This window comes from Eubalaena glacialis, chromosome 5 (assembly GCF_028564815.1).
Source record: "Eubalaena glacialis isolate mEubGla1 chromosome 5, mEubGla1.1.hap2.+ XY, whole genome shotgun sequence".
Classification (NCBI taxonomy): Eukaryota; Metazoa; Chordata; class Mammalia; order Artiodactyla; family Balaenidae; genus Eubalaena; species Eubalaena glacialis.
In genome coordinates this window covers 155979016-155993523 of record NC_083720.1, presented here as the reverse complement: position 1 = coordinate 155993523, position 14508 = coordinate 155979016, and the positions used below count along the sequence as shown (strand labels likewise).

General features: G+C 49.9%; 1 protein-coding gene across 2 annotated transcripts in view; it reads left to right on the top strand.

Moving 5' to 3' along the window:
- GUCY1A1 (guanylate cyclase 1 soluble subunit alpha 1) overlaps positions 1–14508 on the top strand; it is a 58950-nt gene that overhangs the window by 40392 nt on the left and 4050 nt on the right. For both annotated transcript variants that reach the window (XM_061191782.1, XM_061191783.1), the window contains exons 5-8: positions 1265–1974; positions 3491–3976; positions 7305–7448; positions 12425–12579. In XM_061191782.1, the coding sequence (XP_061047765.1) occupies positions 1265–1974; positions 3491–3976; positions 7305–7448; positions 12425–12579 (1495 nt within the window). The remainder of the gene's footprint in view (positions 1–1264; positions 1975–3490; positions 3977–7304; positions 7449–12424; positions 12580–14508) is intronic.

Here is a 14508-nt window from a genome sequence, read left to right as displayed (position 1 = left end):
TAGAACTAATGTTTTACCTGTAAACAAAGATTTTCTATTCCTAGAAAATATTTACCTGGAGAACTAATATTTTCTTTAAAATACTCATATTTATTGGTTGGTAGCTTCCAGTGTGAAATGTTAAATATCATGTTTTGTGTTAACACAAAGAATAACTCTTTTTCGTACAATATGTCTTTGTTTGACCTCAAATATTTCCTCTTCTTACAATGTTTATTTGCTGAGAAGTAGATAAAGCTGCGTGGGAGGCTGACTCATAGGCATTCACATGCTTTGGTCTTGAACTTTAAGTGTTCCTCATTTATGCATGAAAAATTCTACTCAGCAAAGTAAAAGAAGTAATTTTTTTAAAGGTTGGAAGCAATCATGGGAAGAAAGGTGAGCAGTGCTCTCATATTAATACCTAGTTTGGAGGAAGCAAGCAGATGAGTGACTTTGTCATACTGTCCTTTTCAAAGTTTGAGTGCACGGACCAACAGGTTAGATGTTTCTCAAAGTACAAGAGATGAAGAACTTGATGATGATGATGACAATGACGATGGCTGACTTGTACTGAGCCCTTCCTCTGGGTCAGGCGCGATTGAAACGTGCCCGCCAACCCTGCCACGGCAGTGCTGTGGACAGGGCACTGGGGTTCCCTAAGTCACAGATGAGAAGAATGTGGTACACAGAGTGTAAAGAACAAAGGACATTAGAGGGAGAAGCTTTGGAAAGTAGATAATATATTCCAAACACCTATTCAGTCAGGTAACATCAAACAAGAATGCTATTTTACTCGGAAAAAAATTACTTCATATCATCTCTAAGGAGAAATGACAAAATTGAGTTTCACCACCAGTGATTTAAATTAATTCCTGTATCTGATGCTTATACTCCAAGGGGGCCGGGACCCCTTCACCAACACGTACCACTGTTTCCGTGGTTAACAAGGTGGGAGAGCTTTTTCTGAAATGGACTTGATCCTGTGATTCCAATTGCTCTTTTATAGTTAAGTTTCAGGGAGATAAAAAGTCATATATTATACTCAGTTGATCATTCTTTCGTAATTAACCGACCTGGGATTCATATTAGGAGTTATCCAAATTTTAGAAACTAAGTTATGTAGATAATTTAAACACGGGTAGTTAATTTTGGTTGGGAATCGTATTAGCAGATACAAAGCAAACTACCTCGTCAGATAGAACAATATTAAAAGTAGTAACAGCACACCTCTGCTAACATGGCGCACTTGATACGGCAGAAAACGTGTTGTATGTGCTTTCAGGGGTCCCAGTGGAGACCATCAGAGAGTCTCTCGGTGAGGAGCTTTTCAAAATATGCTATGAAGAAGATGAATACATCCTAGGTGTGGTCGGAGGAACCCTGAAAGACTTTTTAAATAGCTTCAGCACCCTTCTGAGACAAAGCAGCCACTGCCAGGAAGCAGAAAAGAAGGGCAGGTTTGAGGACGCGTCCATCCTATGCCTGGACAAAGATCCCGATTTCTTAAATGTTTACTATTTCTTCCCCAAGAGGATCACTTCCCTGATTCTCCCCGGCATCGTTAAGGCAGCCGCTCGCCTCTTGTACGAGACCGAAGTGGAGGTGTCCTCGACGCCCCCCTGCTTCCACCAGCACTGCAGCGAGTTCATGGACCAGCCCTGCCTGCTCTACTCCGTCCACGTCAAGACCCCCCGACCGTCCCCACCCCCCGGGAAGCCCCCGTCCTCACTGGTGATCCCCGCCTCGCTCTTCTGCAAGACCTTCCCCTTCCATTTCATGCTGGACAGAGACATGGCCATCCTGCAGCTGGGCAACGGCGTCAGAAGGCTGACGAGCCGGAGAGACGTGCAAGGGAAGCCTCATTTTGACGAGTGCTTCGAGATCCTCACTCCAAAAGTCAGCCAGACGTTCAGCGGAATCCTCACCATGCTGAACATGCAGTTTGTGGTCCGCGTGAGGAGGTGGGACAACGCCGTGAAGAAACCTTCCAGGGTAAGAAGAACGTTACACTGTTGTGAATATGGAATCCATTGTTTCACGTTTAAAGACTAGCAATAAAAAAGGTTGAAATATACGCGTTACTTGAGACGTTTTAATACAGCATTTCTGTTTAAGACAATTCTAAAATACTATGAAGGCTGGAGTAAATTTAAGACAAGATTCTTTCTGCATTCCTTTGCTTGCTTACTTAAGCCATCACTGCACAGATATTTGTTGAATGCAGTCTACCTTTTACAATCTTTATGGAGTATTTTATAACTGAATTAGAAAAATATTGATGTAAAAGTATGGTTTCAACCATCATGAAATAGCTGACTTAATTTGGAATGATAAGAGGAATTCTACAAAAAAGAAACAAAAACTTGTTTCTTACAGGAGGCAACTAAATGGATTTTTTCACTATTTAATAGACATGGAAAAAATCAATAACTTGTTTGATTAACTGTTAGAGAATGTGGGGAGAAATGTTCTGCTCTCATCTCATAATAGAGAACCATGGTAATGATTTAGAAAAATGTTTGGGAAATCACAGCCGATAGTACAAGTGAGCTCAAAGAAAGGCTTATGACGCATCTAACTTCTGGACACACGTAAACCAGCAGACATGCTGTCTGTCCCCCCAAATGAAAACAGCTTTATTACTTTTTATCATAAAAGTAGTATAGCTAAGTGTTTAAAAAATAGGTAATACTTAAAGATGTTCATTGCAAAATCAAAACCACTAATTATACACATTTTTGTTTAAAACAAAATATACTATTTACAACTTTTTTTTAATCACTAAACGATATCTGTGGGCCTCCTGCCATGTCATTAGATACCTGTCTATTTCACTTTTTCAAAGGCCGTGTCGTATCCCATCGTGTGGTTTTCCGTTTAACCGTTCACTATTGAAGGACACCTGGGCTGCCTTCTTCCGCTTTGCTGCCGTGAACACACATGTAAACGTTTGTCTCATTCACACAAGTAATCCTGTCATCCAGGACAAACACGTGAAGTCCCCCTCGCTCAGGGCTCCTTGTGCCATCCTTTCTGCCGCTGTCCACAGAATGTAGTAGCAGAAGCATCAGCGTGCCACATAGTGAGAAAGCCTTGAAGCAAGAATTTTGGGCTCTGTTGATTGAAAATCATGATTTCTGTGTAGCCTGTACTCCAGTATATTCTCCAAATGTCTGCATGCCTTTTAGAATTCATAGTAAATTGCAACGATAAGAAAGCATATTGTTTTTGTTGACAAGTAGAAAAACATCAAGTCTAAAAATAAAAGGAGGGACTTCCCTGGCGGTCCAGTGGTTAGGACTCCACGCTTCCACTGCAGGGGGCGCAGGTTCGATCCCTGGTCGGGGCACTGAGATCCTGCAAGCCTCACGGTCCAGCCACACACACAAAAAAGCAAAAAAACAAAAACCAAAGGGATTATCGCTGTACCCACCTCCTCACCTTTTTGTCTCAAAAAGGTGTTGGGAACTTGAATAAGCCACAGCTGTTGGCGCTCCTCTCTACGCAGGTGATGGACCTCAAAGGCCAGATGATCTACCTGGTGGAGTCCAGCGCCGTCCTGTTCCTGGGCTCGCCCTGCGTGGACAGACTGGAGGACTTCACGGGCCGCGGGCTCTACCTCTCGGACATCCCCATCCACAACGCGCTGCGCGACGTGGTCCTGATCGGAGAGCAGGCCAGGGCGCAGGACGGCCTGAAGAAGCGGCTGGGCAAGCTCAAGGCCACGCTGGAGCAGGCCCACCAGGCCCTGGAGGAGGAGAAGCGGAAGACGGTGGACCTCCTGTGCTCCATCTTCCCCTGCGAGGTGGCGCAGCAGCTGTGGCAGGGCCGGGCCGTGCAGGCCAAGCGGTTCGGCGACGTCACCATGCTCTTCTCGGACATCGTGGGCTTCACGGCCATCTGCGCCCGCTGCTCGCCGCTGCAGGTCATCACCATGCTCAACGCGCTCTATACCCGCTTCGACCGGCAGTGCGGGGAGCTAGACGTCTACAAGGTAGGGGCCGGGCGGGGCGCGGGGCGGGGCCGGGCGGGGCGCGGGGCGGGGCCGGGCAGGGGGCGGGGCGGGGCCGGAGGCCCCGGCCCGGGAGCAGGAGGCGTGCTCGGCCGTGCGCGCGTCTTCCGGCCCGAAACGGTTCTGAATCCGCTCGTTCCAGAAAGGACGAGCTTGCCCCAAAGAACAGGCACAGAGTGCAGGGGGGACAGAGCGAGGGGCCGTCGGACCCTCAGAAAGGGGAAGTTGAAAAGACGGTGAGCCTGAGCCTCGACGGTGAGACCCCAGATGAACCGCCAGGGTGAGATGCACCGTCAGGGTGAGATGCACCGTCGTCAGGGTGAGACGTTTCAAGGTCAGCCTAGCACAGGGAGGACGTATCCTCTCTCTCTGCAGAAGGAAAGAAGCACGAGGACTGCACGAATTGTCTGCGAACGGATTCGTTCAGTACAGGGTAACGGGGTCCTTTTCACAGCCAGGGCGCAGAAACCCAAGTCAGCGGCTTACGGGGTGACTGTACCCAGGCCAAGGGCAGAAGGAGGCCTGTCTTCAAATCTCCTTTTCTGCCTTATTGGCTTTGTGAGCAGAGAAAGTTAAATAACCTTTCTCATTTCTGAAACAGAGAATATAATACCCACCCACAGAGTTTATATGCATGAATCACATGCATTATGTCCCGTAATCTTCATGAACACGACTGTTACAAAGATTACGGTAAAAAAAATAATCTGTCATTCGTCAGCCAGCAGGATTTACTGAGGGCCTGCAGGGCACCAGCCACCATTCTAGGCTCTGAGGAGGCACAGAGATTGTCCCTGAAACATAATAAACTATTTTTTAATTAACTTTTGTTAATAAGAGAACCAATGAAGACATTTTGTGTTCAGCTTATTTCTTTAGAAGTAAAACATATTTTCTTGCTGATTTAAAGTATTTTACATTGTCCTAAATGCTGGCATAAGGAATAAAGCATGCTTCTCATTTATGTGGCTTGAATCATCTTTTAATTTGCCACGTAAAAATCTGCCATATCAGAGCTTAATGCAACATGAGAATAAATAAATGATTAAAGAGGAAACAAAAATTATTTATGGGACTCTGTAAGCCCCTCCTTTGTTCCAATCTAGATGCTCGAAGTAAAACTTTCCTTGTAAAAAATTTCTAACAGGAAATTCCAGACAGAGCTATGATTCCCTTAGGAAAAAAGAGGTCCATGTATAATTACAGATAAAATAATTGGCTTCACTTAGGTTAAGCCTGATGGCCTCTTGTGGAATTCACTGTATTTATTTGTAGACAGTTTAGGTCTTGAGAATATCTCCTCTCGGAGCTGGGAGGAGGTCTCCCTGTCTTCTGCAAACTGCAGTGGCCGCTCGCAGAAGCCGCCCGCTGCTGCGCGGCTCGCCCTGTTGCGACTTTAAAGCACGGGCCGTTCCTCCCGAGTGTTCAGAATCTTGCTGCCCACGATGAGGGTGCGGGCGCAGAGACCCGCGGGGGCCCAGCTGCAGCCCCAGCCGGAGAGCCTGCATCCCCGTTTCACCTGCTCTCCATGCCGACTCTGCGTGGAAGCACCTGGAGATGCTGTGACTAAACGGGGGAGGGTCCTCACCTCGGAATAACCTTAAGATGCAGAGAGTGTTAACCGGGGGCTGACCTGTGCCCGTGGTGGCTTCCAAGGAACCGTCAGGCTTGTTTACTCCAGGACCCGACTGGACCAGGACTTCATTCAGTTACATCTCCTTTCTGTCTTTCAATCTCTTGGCCGTTTTCTGCTTATCGGAGGGAGTATTTGTTGTTTCAGCACATCCTTACTGGTCCTCCAGCGTGGGCCAGCGTGGGAGGGGGTACAGTCCCTGTGACACTGGGGACGCGATACCACTCTCACCTCCGCAGGGGCTGCAGCAGCGCAGAGGACAGCACCCAACACCCAGCAGGGGCGAGGGTGCCCTTCTCCTGCTTAGTAACACTTCCTGAGCCCTGTGACAGGTTAGCCGTTAGCCTGAGCGCTTCTCTGCCTATGATGCTGAGGAGAGGCTCTCGGGATGCCCGGCCGCCGGGCTGTGTCCTTGGTGAGCAGCCTGGGCCCCAGTGATGGGGGAGTTGATGAGACAGACTCCGAGAGCTTGCGTCCCACTGGGAGAAAAGCCAACACACACAGGCGTAACTCCACAGCATCCCCGTTGGTGTGTTCTCCTGGTAGGAAATGGAGCAGGTACGGGGCCATGGGCGGGATCGGCCTTCCTGGCCAGGTGGGTGTCAGCAGGGCCCGAGGAGACCAGGGACATGCCAGGTGGCCACCTGCAGGAAGACTGTTCCAGACCGTGGAGTAGCAAGTGTTTGGTATGTCTGAGGGGAAAGGGGTGGCCGCTGGCTTGGAACACAGTGAGCAAGAGGGAGAATTCGGAGATGGATCGGGGGCAGCGGAGAGGCAGGGCAAGAACTTGGGGGGCACATTAAGGGCCCCGGCACTTATTCTGCATGAAATAGGGAGTCACTGAAGTTTGCCCCCGTTCTCTTCTCCTCTCTCGTCTCCGTCCCCCTAGATTGGAAGCTCTGGATCAGAACAGTGATATGATCTGATAAGTTACAATTAATATTTAGAGGAGAAAAATGTACCTATTACAAATTGGTGGCTTATTTGTGGATTTAAAGTAACCATTAGCTTTCTGTACTCAGGATCACAGACAGATAAAAATCACTGGTAGCAACAGCAATCATGACAATGATAATAATATACATGAAATTTACAGAAGAGCCTGATTTCCAATGGCTTTCCAGTCACCACTGTCTCTGCCTCTGGGCTTGACGTCTTGGTTTCTACACTTTGTGATTAATATTCATGTGGACAGTTTAGCGTTGCTATGACAACCCCAAATGTCCTTTTGGAAAGCTAAAATGACAGTTTTAACCTGGCACATCCTTATTAAATTCATAGGGCCTTGATTCAGTAGTGACTTTGTTCAGAAAGCTGTATTTTATGCTGAGAGGGTACACAATTACCCAATATCTTAAACAGTTTAGTATAAACCCAAAGTACGTCATTTGCTTCTACAAAGCCCTTTTACGTGGTGGGGAAAGAAGGAGGTGAGTCAGTGGCGATCCTGGGAGTAGAAGCCCCTCCCGACACCGTGTTCGCAGCACGGCACTGCCGCTCACCTTGTGCGTTTCCTGGAAAGGAAAGCCTTTTCCAAGGGTCTGTGATTTGCTCTGATGTTCCGTTGGCCCTGAGCGCTGAGGTGTCTGCAGCATGATTCTTAGTTTCTGCTCTATGATATGCGCTGTGCTGCTTCCTCAGCTTCCGTTTGTAACATGGAAAATCCGTTGTGCGTAGGTGGAGACCATCGGCGATGCATACTGTGTGGCTGGGGGCTTGCACAAAGAGAGTGACACGCACGCTGTTCGGATCGCACTGATGGCCCTGAAGATGATGGAGCTCTCTGATGAAGTGGTGTCTCCCCACGGAGAGCCCATCAAGGTGAGGCGGGTCACGTACTGGCCAGGAGATGTCAGGACAGTAAATGCTGATTAGTTAGCTCCCAACAGAATGGGGCATCCCTCAGGGTTTAGTGGCAGAGAGCAAATCTCCAGCTTGCTTTACTACGCGGTGTTAAGTGGCTTACAGATCACTTAGAGACCAAAGATGCCATCCGTGGCTTGAGCTTTGAAAAAATGGTTCCCAAACCCGCACTTCAGAACCACGGCTTCCTCCGTGACCTGGAAGCTGGTTCCAGAACCACACAGCCACAGCCAGGCAGAGGACCACTGTGCTCGGAAAGCAGCTGTGTCCACTGCTGGCTGCGGAAGAAAGTTGCAGCTACTGTAATTGCATCAGCAACGTGGAAATACTGCATCATGACTCTTCCAAAATGAATGACTGGCAACTGGGCTCCCTGCTAAGCAGGGGAGAGAGAACACAAAGGCTTCCCCAGCCATGCTCACAACGGGAGTGCAGGCAGAAAGGCAGGTTTCCAGAGCTCATGCAAGGGCTTCTGATTCACCACACCTAAGTACATCTAGAACCTTCAAGGGACTTTGGAAAACGGAATGTTTAGGGTTTTTTTTGTTTTTTGTTTTTTTAAACATCTTTATTGGAGTATAATTGCTTTACAATGGTGTGTTACTTTCTGTTTTATAACCAAGTGAATCAGTTATACATATACATATGTTCCCATATCTCTTCCCTCTTGCATCTCCCTCCCTCCCACCCTCCCTATCCCACCCCTCTAGGTGGTCACAAAGCACCGAGCTGATCTCCCTGTGCTATGCGGTTGCTTCCCACTAGCTATCTATTTTACATTTGGTAGTGTATATATGTCTATGCCACTCTCTCACCCTGTCACATCTTACCCCTCCCCCTCCCCATATCCTCAAGTCCATTCTCTAGTAGGTCTGTGTCTTTATTCCCGTCTTGCCACTAGGTTCTTCATGACCTTTATTTTCCCTTAGATTCCATATATATGTGTTAGCATACTGTATTTGTTTTTCTCTTTCTGACTTACTTCACTCTGTATGACAGACTCTAACTCCATCCACCTCACTACAAATACCTCCATTTCATTTCTTTTTATGGTTTTTGAGCCCTGCAGGGGAGGAATTACACGAGCATGAAGTGGGCTACTAATCCACCAATATTTTCCAGGACACATAAAATTCCAAAATTTCTAGATGAGCCAGATCCCAGAAGAATAATGTCTTATAGCAGATGAGAAAATAAAATTAACATGCTAAGCATTGATTTAATAGATAAAACATGAGTGGAATATCCTTATTTGTCCCATTTGAAGTGAATCTGCCATTTAATTTTTACAGAACAGTCCTCAGTTGATGACCTTCAGAAATGGGCCTCTGAAGTAACATGGAATCCTATGTGGCATGATATAAAATATATAGAGAAGGAGGAAAAAAATTGGAAGTTTAGCCAGGGCTCTCTCCACTGTTACTAGAAGCCGTGTGTGTAAGCCTTCACAACTATCTTCTAAGTCAGCTCTCATCCCAGTTATATACTGATGTGTGACACACTTCCCTAAAATTAGTGGTGTAAAACCACAGAGCTTTGATTTTGCACTGATTCTGTGCGTCGGAATTTGGATGAGGCAAAGCAGGAATGCCTTGTCATTTCTCATAGGATCTGGCACCTCAGCTGGGAATCCTCAGCGGCTGAGGGCGCGTAGGGTAGCTGGGATTACAGCACTTGAACCAGAGCACCGATTCCAAGATGCCATGTCACTCACCTGCCTGGTTGCATGTCACTCCCCTGCCTGGTTGCATGGTGGGGCTGGCGGAGGGCGGGGCCCAGCTGGGACTATCAGCCCAGGTGCTCACCTGTCGTGCTCCGGCGGGGCAGCCTCAGGGCCGTCCCACTTCTTACGTCGGGGCCACGTCCCGGTGAACAGGTCTGCATCCACTGCATGGCCTTTATGCCCTGGCCTGAGGAGATACACCGTGACACGTCCATTTTGTCCTACTGGTCACAGCAACCCTAAGCCTGCCCACAGGGGAGAAGACTGAGACCCCAGGTTTCAACAGGAAGAGCGTGAAATAATTTTCAACTGTGCTTTAAAAGCTTCACAGTATCTGACTTTTCCAGATGCTTAATTTCTATAATTTTTTGGAAGAGAATTATGTGTTTTTTTGGGTTTTTTTTTTCGGTGTTGTTTTGTCCTTTTTTGGTGAGGAAACTCATAGCATCAAAGTAAATGCTTAAAATATTCAGATTAATAATAAAACCAGTGATCTCCACATAAATGGATTTTGTAATTAAGATGTGTATGTTTGGGGCAGGGGGATTAGTGGCACGATTTTTGATATTTGCAGAAATACACTTTTAGAGTTTTGCAATTGCAAGAATTATTTATAGCTAGTTTCAAAGATAATTGCCTGGGTGATAATAGTTTAGCTTTACTGACCTGTAAAGTCATATGTGAAACTACCTTTTTCTTTGTATTGACCTGCAGTCCTGGGAAATATCTGACAGCCTTAGGGGCTACTCATGAAATATCACAGACGCAGAAGTGCAGAGTAGTCTTAGTAGAGAGAGAAGCACTAATGTGTATCACAGGGAGCAGATTGTGACTTAAACATCATCTTATTTAAAATCTTTATATCAACATTATGAAAAGGCATCCACAATTCACTGCTAGACAAGAGTAGTCGAGTCTCTCACGGATCCGGATTTGGAGTCACGTGTTTCTCACCCTCCTGCCCCACGGCATGGAATCACAGTGAAAGAATAGGAAATATTTCCTTTTTTTCTCTTCAAACTCTATGTTTTCTCCAGCGTGTCTCATGTACAAACCATCTACACACTTACTCCTACCGACCTCCTCACTAATGTCCACCCGCTGAGGCTTGGAAGACGGTGGGAGGACGCTATCTCGTGATGCAGACCAGGGCCAGGCTGAGTCGGGAGTTGCAGAGTGAACTCGGACACAGGCTCTGGAAGCCTCCCTCCCCGCCCCAGAACCCGTGTGCAGAGGGGCTACATCAAAAGTGGCCCCAAGGGGAGACTCCCCAGCAGGTTCCCACTGGGGGCACTATGGGCCTGTTAAACTTCGGACCATTTTCGTGCTTGTAAATTTGAAAAGTTCCCCGATAAGGAAGCTTTGGGGTTGAGAGTGAGATTCAGGGCTGGGGGAGGGGAGTTGGGGGGCAGGGGAGGAAGCAAAGAGACACTGGCTTTGTCTGTGCTGTTTGGATGTTTACGAGGAGGACGCATTTCCATATTAATTATGCAATAGAAACAGTAAAACGCCATGATAAACTTGTCGTATTAAAAGCTAGAATGACTAGGTACAAAGAGAGAAACTGATTTAACCAGAAGAGTGCCCAAAGACAGTAAAAACTTCTAAAATTCTGCCTGATATTTATAAGCAGAAGATAGCCTTTTGTCACCTTATTTTATGTGTTTACATTGTTCTTTGTCATAGTGTTTACATATAGAACCATATTCTCCTAAGGAAGAAAAAGCCAGATGTAATAGACATTTATGTTTTCCTGCTTAAAGTAAAACTTGGATGAAGAAGGAACTTTTAAAATAATCCAACCCTGCATTTTTTAGGTGAGGAAAGAGTACAAGGGAAATTTGGAGATTTAGAGAAAGTCAGACTACCAGATGCAGAGAAGAAACCAGCAGTCCCAGAGGGAAGGGGGTGGAGGGAGGGGAACGTGGGAGTGAGGGTTAGATGTACAGACAACTGGGTGTGAAATAAATACGTTATGAGGATGTAATGGACCACACAGCAAGTACAGTTATTTTATGACAACTCTGCGGGGAGTGTAATCTATAAAATATTGAATAACTGTGTTGTACGCCTGAAACTAATATAATATTGTAGGTCAGAGTACCAGCTCTTAGCACAATTTTGGTTTCTAATACAAATTTCCTGATTCATGATGTAGGGCTTTTGTTTGAAAATTTTGCAAAATTCATGATTTGACATGTTATAAGCCAATGATTCTCAGAAGTTTCTAGAAGAGATCTGAAATTAGCTGTAAAACTAGGGAGATCTGGAGTCTTCTGGATTCTAAAGTACATCTAAGTCACTGAGTACTTGGCCTCTGTTTACAATATGCACATCTAATAAAACTTGTTTTAAATGGTCAGCTAAACATAGAACTGAAAGTAACGTGCATGGTGTCTGACTGTCATGTAAAACATCCCCCCTTTAACTTGCTTTGTTGCAGCAGTAATTTAAAATCTGTACCTCCTCTAAGATCAGCCAGTCTTTGGAGCCTCCAGAAGATCCCACTTTAAAACATTGTCTTAACTGCGCTCCAGATCATTGATAACTTTCAGGATGCCTCAGCGTTTACCTCAGCATATCCTGATGCGGCAGGACTCTGGTTTTCCTCGGGTCCAGATGGTTTGGACTGAAGTGTGTGTAGCCACTGTGACACAGGCATCAGCGATGCCAGCTTTCCGCTTCCTCCGTCATTTTCTGCTTAAATATTACCATTCTCTTTCTGCACTTGGTCATTTGAGTAGTGAGGTAGTGTTTGGCATAAAGTCCTTTTAAAGCAGAACAGCGAAAAACCCGCCCTCTGCAATCTGAGCACTGGCTTCTTGGCCCCTCTGACCGTGTCGGGAAACAATTTCTGGGCTCCGGAAGTCAGGCCTCTCTCACCGATGGACAGAGCAGGTTCACATCAGCAGTCCACAGGCACTCTGGTCACCATGGTGACTGTGGTCCGTTCGTGGGGGGCTTCGATTCAGATGCGGAGGACAGTTGAGATAACGGATGCTCTGTGTGAGCCGCGTTAAGAGGCGGGGCTGATGCGGCCTAGTGGTTTTTACGTGGAGGTGAGGAGCAGAGGGGAACCGGCTGCGGGCTTGGAGGAAGGAGGGGGTGAGGGGAGAGCAAGGAGCCCAGTGATTTCGACAGGCACGCGGCCGGCGCTGGCTAGCGGCAGTGTTTACCCATGACCGCAACGTTGCGTTACTCTTGCTTTCAGATGCGCATTGGACTGCATTCTGGGTCGGTTTTTGCCGGAGTTGTCGGAGTTAAGATGCCCCGTTACTGCCTTTTTGGAAACAATGTCACCTTGGCTAACAAGTTCGAGTCCTGCAGTGTCCCCCGGAAAATCAACGTCAGCCCTACCACCTACAGGTATGGATCCCGTTCAGTGCCTGAAGTCTATTCTTTTCATTCATACGCAGTCGTCATTTTTGTCTATTGGTTTGTTTCATTCTTCATAACTTGTTCTTGCTTAGATCATCTTAAAGGAAAAGAAAAGCCATAACTTGTATCATCCTCACTTTAACTTTTTTTTTTTAAACTGCTCGTTAGCCTCATGGGAACTTTGATCTCCAGCCCGACCCATGATTCTCCACTGAATTAAACTCGTACGTTCTGACCTGTATTTCTGCTCGGGTGATTAATTGGCCCATTACAACCAACGTGATCCTATTAGAACAGCTGATTCCCACCCCCCCCCCCCGAAGACACCCACTTCCCACCGGCCAAGCTCCGTCCGTCTCCTGACTGGGTGGTAGAGGGCCGCGCACCTGGTTCTTGGGACCAGCACCCTGGGCGTGCCCCCTCCTTCCCCGTGCGTGCCCTGCCCCCCTGCAGATGAGTGCGCTGCACGCAGGGCTCCTCACCCCCCCCCACCCCGTGCCGCTGCACGCAGGGCTCCCCAACCACCCCCCTCGTGCCGCTGCACGCAGGGCTCCCCAACCCCCCCTCGTGCCACTGCACGCAGGGCTCCTCACCCCCCCCCCACCCCGTGCCGCTGCACGCAGGGCTTCTCACCCCACCACCCCGTGCCGCTGCACGTAGGGCTCCCCAACCCCCACCTCGTGCCGCTGCACGCAGGGCTCCTCACCCCCCCCCCACCCCGTGCCGCTGCACGCAGGGCTCCTCACCCCCCCCCCACCCCGTGCCGCTGCACGCAGGGCTTCTCACCCCACCACCCCGTGCCGCTGCACGTAGGGCTCCCCAACCCCCACCTCGTGCCGCTGCACGCAGGGCTCCTCACCCCCCCCCCACCCCGTGCCGCTGCACGCAGGGCTCCTCACCCCCCCCCACCCCGTGCCGCTGCACGCAGGGCTCCTCACCCCCCCCCACCCCGTGCCGCTGCACGCAGGGCTCCCCAACCCCCCCCCCCTCGTGCCGCTGCACGCAGGGCTCCCCAACCCCCCCTCGTGCCACTGCACGCAGGGCTCCTCACCCCCCCCCCACCCCGTGCCGCTGCACGCAGGGCTCCTCACCCCCCCCCCCACCCCGTGCCGCTGCACGCAGGGCTCCCCAACCCCCCCCCCCTCGTGCCGCTGCACGCAGGGCTCCCCAACCCCCCCTCGTGCCACTGCACGCAGGGCTCCTCACCCCCCCCCCCCACCCCGTGCCGCTGCACGCAGGGCTCCTCACCCCCCCCCCCACCCCGTGCCGCTGCACGCAGGGCTCCTCACCCCCCCCCACCCCGTGCCGCTGCACGCAGGGCTCCTCACACCCCCCCCCCCACCCCGTGCCGCTGCACGCAGGGCTCCTCACCCCCCCCCACCCCGTGCCGCTGCACGCAGGGCTCCTCACCCCACCACCCCGTGCCGCTGCACGCAGGGCTCCCCAACCCCCACCTCGTGCCGCTGCACGCAGGGCTCCTCACCCCCCCCCACCCCGTGCCGCTGCACGCAGGGCTCCTCACCCCCCCCCCACCCCGTGCCGCTGCCCGCAGGGCTCCTCACCCCCCCCCCACCCCGTGCCGCTGCACGCAGGGCTCCTCACCCCCCCCCACCCCGTGCCGCTGCACGCAGGGCTCCTCACCCCCCCCCACGCCGTGCCGCTGCACGCAGGGCTCCTCACCCCCCCCCCATGCCGCTGCACGCAGGGCTCCTCACCCCCCCTACCGCTGCACGCAGGGCTCCCCACCTCCCGTGCCGCTGCACGCAGCGCTCCTCACCCCCCCCCCACCCCATGCCGCTGCACGCAGGGCTCCTCACCCCCCCTCGTGCCGCTGCACGCAGGGCTCCTCACCCCCAGGCTCCCCTCCACGTGGTACCCATGTTCTCTTCATGAAGCACAGGCCAGATCCGTCCCCCC